Source organism: Raphanus sativus, chromosome 4 (assembly GCF_000801105.2).
Source record: "Raphanus sativus cultivar WK10039 chromosome 4, ASM80110v3, whole genome shotgun sequence".
Taxonomy (NCBI): Eukaryota; Viridiplantae; Streptophyta; class Magnoliopsida; order Brassicales; family Brassicaceae; genus Raphanus; species Raphanus sativus.
In genome coordinates, this window is record NC_079514.1 from 45360756 (window position 1) to 45368919 (window position 8164).

Consider the following 8164-nt stretch of genomic DNA (forward strand, 5'->3'; position numbering starts at 1 on the left):
AAAAAAAGCAACAAATTGAAAGCTTTCTTCCTCCCCAAGAAACAATTAATCCAACAATACTATACCAACGACCGAGATAGCCATAGACAGATAGAGAGATATAGAGGATGAATACAACTACAACAAAAAATGTATGCGGGGACAAATGGTACCTTAACCTAGACAAGCCTGAAGAAGCGTTGAAGGTTCTTGGATTCATCGCTATATTCGTCATCCGAACTCTCCTCCATCATGCCATGAAGCCTTTAGGCCAACCTTACCTCACCACCGATTTTGCTGTATGTCTACCTCTTCTTCTCTCTTTCTTTCTTCTTCTGATGATTTCCAAAACTAATCCAACTTGTTGTGTGCTGGTACCAGATAGGGCTGATTCTAGGTAATCTTCCCAAGTTTCGAGAGGCATTCGCGGGGCCTTACTCGACGACTCTCAACAACATTATCGAGTTCGGAATGATCTGCCATATGTTCGTGATGGGTCTAGAGATGAATCCAAGCGTCCTTCTCAGACCACCAACAAAAGACGCCTTCATAGCATACACAAGCATCCTCACAACCTTTGTCCTTGCCTTTTTCACAACACCTTTCCTCCATTACACCAAAACCGCTCCTTTCGTTTTCTCCCTCGCTCTTGCCCTCATGGCCTCAAGCACCGGCTCGCCTATCCTCACCCGTGTCATCTCCAATCTCAAAATCAGAAAATCCGATCTCGGAAAGCTCGCATCAGCCGCAGGTGTCCACACCGATATGATCTCAACCTTGTTTTATTGCATCGGATTCATTTTCTTCCCTACAGAGAAACCTCTCCCTCGTCCTCTCCAAAGATTCTTCAGAGCCCTCCTCATGTTTTGCCTCTTCCTTGCTCAAGTCACTTTCACTTCCATTGTATCCCCCATCTTTCTCAACTGGGTCAACAACGAGAACCCTGAAGGCAAACCACTTAAAGGCTCTCACCTCGTTATGTCCCTAGCATTTGTAGTCTTCATCTGCAGTTTCCCAACTTGGCCACCTGAATCTATGTACAATCCAATCCTCAGCGCCTTCACGGCTGGTCTCTTCCTTCCAAACCAAGGAAGAATGTCGAGATGGATCATTAACAAAATCAACTACTTGCTCAGCACGGTATTCTACCCTATCTTTTTCTTCTGGGTCGGATTCATTATCCACATGAGAAACTTTGACATAGGAGATAAAATGGCGTATGCAAGATTCTTTGCCCTTCTTGCCACTGTCATAATCGGAAAAGTCATTGGGACAGTCTTGTGTGGTCTAATACTCGGATATCATGTCCCGGAGACCGCATCTCTTGGACTGCTTTTAACCACTAAAGGCCATTTTCATGTCTACTTGGCCGCCTTAGCCATTCGGGTACCAAGCCTTCTTTGTTCTTTTTCAAATTTTCTTTGAAGACGAGATCTTTTACCTTTTTGGATTCCATGAAAAATGCAGACAAACAGAGTTAAAAATACGACCGGTGCAATGATGATCTTCGTCATAGTCCTCACAGTGGTCTACTCTCCATTCGTGGTCATGGACATTATTAAACGCGCTAGAAAGCGAGTGCCTGTGCACATCATGGCGCTTCAGTGGCTCGATCCAACAACTGAACTTAGAGTTTTGATCGGTCTTCATGGTCCTCACAACATTGGTTCCAGTCTCAACCTCATGGAGATCTGCCATGGAGGACGTGAGCCAGGGTCCGTATTCTACGCAACTGACATGGTGGAGCTGACTGATGAGATTGCCGCCACACTGAAAAAGGGCGGAGGAGGGGGTCAGAGTAATGAGTCAGTGACGATAACAGACAGGTCGGTGACAGAGATGCGGGAGAGTATAACCGCGGCTGTGAATGGGTATGGGGAGCTCCGCAGTGGGCAAGGTGTGACAGTGCGGCGGATGCTAGCGTTGTCAACGTTTATGACCATGGCACATGACATCTGCGGTTTGGCTGATGAACTTATGGTTTCCATTATTATTCTACCATTCCATAAAAGAAGAAATCCTGATGGCAGCACTCTTGACTCTGGCCATGCCGGGTTCCGTCATGTGAACCGAAAGGTAAAAACATATTCGTCCAAGTACTGTTCCGTTGCTTTCCTTTCTAGTAACTGAAGAGTAAAGAGATGTGATTCCAATCTTGTGAGTGCAGATTCTGAAGAACGCACCGTGTTCAATAGGAATTCTCGTGGATAGGTCGTTCGGGCAAACAGAAGAGGCATGGCGACCAGGAGCATCCATGGACATTGCTATTATATTCATAGGTGGCGGAGACGACCGAGAGGCACTAGCCTTTGCTGCACAAGTGGCTCGACACCCTGCTGTGAAGCTAAGCGTGATACGTTTCTTGGAAGACAAGAGCTCTCAGAACGCACAAAAACGCAGCAGCATCTTGAACAGAGCGAGTGTGGTAGAGCAAGAGGAGGAAATGAAGCTTGATGACGAGTGTTTTGCCGAGTTCTACGAAAGGTATATAGCTGGTGGAGGAGGAGTGTCTTACATGGAGAAGCATCTCACAAACTCTTCAGAGACTTTCACGGCACTTAAATCACTGGATGGGGAGTATGGGCTGGTGATTGTTGGAAGGGGAGGAGGAAGGGCTAGTAGCGCATTAACCACTGGTCTCAACGACTGGCAGCAATGTCCAGAGCTTGGTCCCATAGGTGATGTTCTTTCAGGCTCAGATTTCTCCCACAACACATCGATGTTGATTATCCAGCAGCAGCGTACAAGAGGTCAGCTAGAAGGGCTTCATGATGATTTCACCATCCTGTGAATATATCTGTTCAAATGCAGAGCAGGCCATAGATATTAAAAAATACTCTGTACAATAAAACGTTTTCGTAGATAAGATGGATATAAGACAAGGTATTCCAGGTGTTCAAAAAAAAAAAAAGACAAGGTATTCCAAAAAGTACTTCTTAGCAGCCGGAATGGTGTACAAAACATAGAGTTAAAATAAATAACATGAAAATTTGTTTCTAATTTAGAAAAGCAAGTAGCAACAAGCTCATTATAAGTCTTCTGGTTGGTGCCGAGAGTAAGGAAAATGTGATTCCAAAGTGCCGATGGAGAACTCTGAGCTCCTTAGTAGGGACTCGAAAACCTCGCCACCTCTGCCTGATATAACACAGAAGTACAGAGGTGTAAGGCCAAGTGTGTAAATTGGAATTCAAGAGCATTTGATATTCCGCTAGCAAACTAAAACCTCGATAATATACAGATAATCCCTAAGGAAAGAGACTTCAAGTGGGTTTCACACAGTGAAATCCAAGCAGAAGAGTGGAGAGACAGAGTAATTGGTACCTCAAATTGGCTCTTGAGAAAGTCAAGCTCCTTGTCAAGGTCATTGATAGCCTGATTGTACGCTTGCATCGGGGATGACTGGCTTGTGGTGTGAATCTGCATAAAAAAAAAAAGAAGCCAATTCCACACTTAAAACAACAGATTCAAAGAAATATATTTATGTATTTCTCAATCAACCATTAATCTGAATCCTAACAAAACTCCAAATCAAATTGTAGAAATGAAGAGCCTAAACCAACTAATCTTTACATTTTCCATTAAAAAAATTGACACTAAATCGATAATTAGATCCTAAGGGCAGTCAATGAAGTGAGAGTAGGCATCCAGAGGCATGTGTAGAGAGCTTACCCTGACTATGATTTTGTACTTGAGAGGATGAGGAAGTTGGTACCCAGCAAACAAAACATTCTCGTCGCTGTGAAGTTGCCTATTCGGAAGAATATATATAGCTGCAAAAATTAGGGTTTTTTCTTCTGAAAAAAAAACAACAAAAGAATTGTAAAAGAGAGTACATGCGGACGATGTTTCCAATGGTATGATCTTCTCTCTCAATCGTGAAGGAAGCAGCGTTGATGATCTTCGTGTCCCTCTCATAAGAAACCCTACCAAAATCGAACAGGGTTTTATAGCACATTTAAATTACAACAAAAGGATGAAGATTAAGAGCAAGCTTTCGAGTGCAAGACTTTTTGGTGCCTTCAGGAACAACGAATCGCTCGTATCGGTCCGGTGCATTCATGGCTGATCGGAGGTTTTTGCTTCGGTCTCTTTCGCCGTCGCAGCAGGTTCTTCAGCTTCTGACGAACAACGAATTAAGCAAAGAAGAAGGCCACGGCGTCGTTTTGTCTTAGAATATCCACGTGTTGAAAACTAACAATTTTATTGGTTCGTAAGCTTTTGGCTCGGATATTTCGTTTTCGGTCCTTAGGGTTTATGCTATTTACAAAAAACTAAAATCTTGTGTGAGACAAAAAAGAACCATTTGATCAGATCCCTTAAAATTGAACCTGACTATGGTCCTGAGGGTTTTATACTATTTACATATATAATGCAGTGAAAAGGTATGTGTTTTTAGAAGACGCCGTGTTTATTGAGTAATGTTGATGATCTGTTTCTTGTGTGTGTGTATTTGTGGTTCTACAATCCATTATACCATTTCATGTTCATGACTTTATTGGTAACTTGAAAATGATTTAGTTCATAGGTTAGACTTGATAGTTGCCTTGGTTTTATGGTGGATGTCTATCTTTGTGAGATATCGTGTATTGAGTAATGTTGATGCTCTGTTTCTTGTGTATTACTAGTATTTTCCTGCCTTTGTTAAGTTCTGGAAGTGTCATATGATGTACCAGGATTTATTTGGAATCGTTATGATATTTTGGAAGATAAGAAGGTTTGTTGTCTTCAAAAAACTAACTCAGATAGCAATTTAACACACAAATTGACCAACTTGTTCTGCTTTCTTCACGCAGGTTTACAGGGACTCGGAAGCGACACCAATGGTGTGTTGTGACTTTTGCTAGCGCTGGGTTCATTGCATGTGTGATGGAATCAGGTCCATATTGTAAATCTATTTTATTTCTAATATCTCTGTATCCAACTAACACTAACTTTGTAAACAAATGTTGCGGCGATGAAAAATATTTGCAGTTTCAAGTGGATGGGAATCTTCAATACAAATGTACTACTTGCCGCGGAGAAAGCTACCATGTGTGTTGCATGTGTCGTTAACTCTTTTATATTTGTGGATTGTTGTGAATGACAATTCAGTGATCCCATTTCGTCTCTGTTATGATGCTAGGCCAAATGCTGTACAGGAAATTTGGAAGCGAAAAAATGTTGACGAGAAAGAGCTAATTGCTAGCCTGAGAGCTAGTGCACGAGTCCTTGGGAAAACTGGTGGTGCTCCTCTTTTCAATCAGCCTGGTTCTGTGATTCTGTCGAAAGAAAAGTTGCTGAACAAGTTATGGTCAGCGGTGAAGAAGAGAAGCCGCCATCTTTTCTATGATGATTTGTATGTAAAAAAAAAGTTACTATTTTGAAAAGCTTCTTCCTTTTTTTTCTAATAATTGCGGTAACGTGGTTAGCTTCTTATTTGCTAGTAGTGGAACACGAACACCAAATAAATGTTTATGATGATTCTTCCAGTTTCAGACCAAAGACAAAGATGTGTGTCTGGGGTTTGACACGCGTAAGAGTATCATACAGACATGCTGTCCTAGAACTAGGACCCTGGCTGTGGATAAGAAGAGACACAACTTTACAATAGTAATAAACTCAAATTTTAAATTGTCGGTCCGACATGACTGCAGTATAAAGGGGGTAGCTGCTAGAAGTGGCAGGAATCATATGGATGATGATGGATAAAACATAAAAAGAAGTAAAAATTAAAGAGAGAGTTGTGAAAAGTGGGTAAACACGTGATGATGAAAGCAACCTTCTTATCATCTTACGTTATTTGTTAGGTAAAATACAACAACTAGTCGTCATTACCCAGAAAACAAAAATAAAAAACAGCGATCTGCGTTTTCTTGAATCAGAATCAAACCAAAGAAGAGAAATAAAATGTTACAGCTGTTTTTCACGATAGCGTTTTCGGCGGCGCCGTTAACGCTGTACATACCGCCGATAAGATGTTTGACGGTGTTCGTTGAGACGATGGAGGAGATGGGAATGGAAGGTAGGGTTTATAGCCGGAGAGTCTTTCCTCGTGCAAGAATTGCTTGGTCTAGGCTTCTTGATTGCTTCTTCTCCTCTTCTCCTCCGCCTCGCCGTCCTTGATTTTAATTGTTCCTTCTTCTTCTCTTTGTAGATAATCTATATCCTCTCTCAGTTTCCTTGTGTTATGACTTATAATCACGTATATGTTTTCGATTTGAGATCATTCAAGATGAGGTTTAGGTTTCGTTGTTCTTGATATCTTAATAAATTAGAGATGGTTTATGAATCCTCTTTTTTCTTTTTCTTTCTATCAATTAATCTCTTTGTCTAAACAAGTTTTATTTATTGTATGTAAAGTGAGATTTATTTTCTCAGAGTTATTACATGTTGAATCTGAGAAAGATCATCATTATCTTGTTATAGTTACAGTTGAATATATAATGAAAAATTAAACAAAAGAATGAACCAAATCATTATAGAAATTATTGTTTTTTTAGTTGGCCATGGAGCAAGGCTTTAAGAACCAGAGAACTTCCAAGACCCTCCCTCCTCCTTCCTTGTTCATGCTGTCTCTGCTCTTCTCTTCTTCTGCTGTTTCTTTCTCATTTTCCTGTGTATTCACCAAACAAAAACCATGCAGGATTGGAATTTTAAAAAGCCTCTCTAGTTTTCTAGCAGGAAAAAGGCAGAAGAATATATGATTACATACCACAGTAGGTTTGATGGTCATCAAGGCATTCAAAGAAGCTGTCCGGTTCTCTGAGAAGCATTGAGGAGATGGTGGGTTTGTTCTGATCTGCTGCAGTAACCGCTCGTGTCCTTTGTTCTTTATATTCCCCAGTTTTAGAGGTGTAGGAGGAGGGATGTTCTCTGCATCAACCACTGGCCTGAAACAGAATCAGTCCTAAGTTTAGTACTAAACTCAAGCATAACTGTACTGCAACACACAGAAAGAAAACTTACTTCTTTCTTCTACACTGCTCTTCTTTCAACTTTACTACATTAAGAGAGAGGGGAATATTCTCTGCATCATCCACTCTCCTGCAAGGTCCAAAGTTAGTAACTTTACATTAAAACAAACAAAATTCACAAAGAAGCAAAAAAAAACTTACTTCTTTCTTCTACGGATCTCTTTATTAAAGGTGATTCCTTTAGCATCGGTCGATTCAAGGACCTTATCTTTGTCTTTGCTTACTTCCAGCAATGGCTTTCTTTCCTTTTTCAAATCCAAGTCATGAACTTGATGATGAGTCTCCTTCACAGTAGTAGTATCTTCTCTCTCAGTAACCCCCCTTGTGGCCAGTCTCTTCAACTCATAGCAGAACTCTGAGATATGTCCTAGTATGTCCCTCCCTGAAAACAGATTCCTAGCTGATTGTGTGCTCTTTAGTTTAGGTGTCTCTTTATTCATCTTCTTGACTGAAGTTGATTTAAGTGCTGCTCTCCATGATTTATTTGCTTGTTGTTGGCTTGGAGGAGGAGGAGGAGGCGTGGCTAAGTTTGGATTATGATTTTCACTGTCTTCTGATAAAACATGTCCTCTTATCCTACAAGATAACAAGAGAGTATGAACAAAAAAGGAAACATGACAATATTTTCAAGAAAGACTTCAAGATACCTCTGATTCTGCTCTGTTACTCCTCCTGGAGTCTGTTTCAAGAACAGAAGTTCAGTTCTGGTTGGAATCATTGTAAGGAAACAAGAAGGAAGAAGAAGAAGAAGCAAACCTTGGAGGAGTTAGGGGTTAGGAGGAAGTCCTCAGGTCTCTTGGGATGATTACAGTCTTCGAGTCCAAGAAAGCAGAAGACAAGATCAGTGAAGAACATCAAAGAGATGAAGAGAGGAGATAAAAGGATGTATGTTATGTTACCAGGTTTGCAGAACCAAGCGTCGTCGTCTTCGATGGAGGAGTCTTGTAAATGGTTGTTAGGGGACAAGAAGTCGAACCATTTGGGAGCTCGGAGGTGTTCGTAGAAGATGTCTTCCACAAAACGTGAATCGATTCGCTTCCAGTCGATCTGAGCAGGCTCCATTTGAGAGAGAGAGAATACACGAGACTGTGTTGTGTTTGTTGGTTGGAGAGAAAAAGGGGAAGGAGAAGAAAGAATGTAACCGTTGGATTGAACGTTACATCGCCAGATTAGCGGCTCCTCTGCACGTGGCTTTCTCTTGTTACCGTTGCAGCTTTATTTATTTTACATCT

General features: G+C 41.2%; 4 protein-coding genes across 4 annotated transcripts; 2 read left to right on the plus strand and 2 right to left on the minus strand.

The window, feature by feature from the left end:
- Nucleotides 1-2834, plus strand: LOC130511709 (cation/H(+) antiporter 28). The gene is given in 4 exon segments (XM_057009132.1): nt 1-350; nt 352-1365; nt 1447-2055; nt 2147-2834. Coding segments are annotated over 4 exon segments (2490 nt in total). The 5' UTR covers nt 1-107; the 3' UTR covers nt 2771-2834.
- LOC108854160 (DNA-directed RNA polymerases II, IV and V subunit 11) lies at nt 2821-4136 on the minus strand. The gene is made up of 5 exons (XM_018627672.2): nt 3987-4136; nt 3813-3902; nt 3649-3727; nt 3301-3396; nt 2821-3114 (listed from the first exon to the last, which is right to left on the minus strand). The coding sequence occupies exons 1-5, from the start codon at nt 4037-4039 to the stop codon at nt 3082-3084; spliced, it is 351 nt and encodes a 116-aa protein (XP_018483174.1). The 5' UTR covers nt 4040-4136; the 3' UTR covers nt 2821-3081.
- Nucleotides 4137-5645: 1509 nt separating this feature from the next.
- On the plus strand, nt 5646-6249 carry LOC108832719 (uncharacterized). Its single transcript, XM_018606171.2, has one exon. It carries the CDS (start codon nt 5866-5868, stop codon nt 6079-6081), a length of 216 nt encoding a protein of 71 aa, XP_018461673.1. The 5' UTR covers nt 5646-5865; the 3' UTR covers nt 6082-6249.
- Nucleotides 6250-6283: 34 nt separating this feature from the next.
- Nucleotides 6284-8164, minus strand: LOC108832720 (uncharacterized). Its single transcript, XM_018606172.2, has 7 exons — nt 7832-8164; nt 7689-7744; nt 7580-7611; nt 7074-7508; nt 6925-7002; nt 6671-6848; nt 6284-6571 (listed from the first exon to the last, which is right to left on the minus strand). Exons 1-7 carry the CDS (start codon nt 7992-7994, stop codon nt 6455-6457), a joined length of 1059 nt encoding a protein of 352 aa, XP_018461674.1. The 5' UTR covers nt 7995-8164; the 3' UTR covers nt 6284-6454.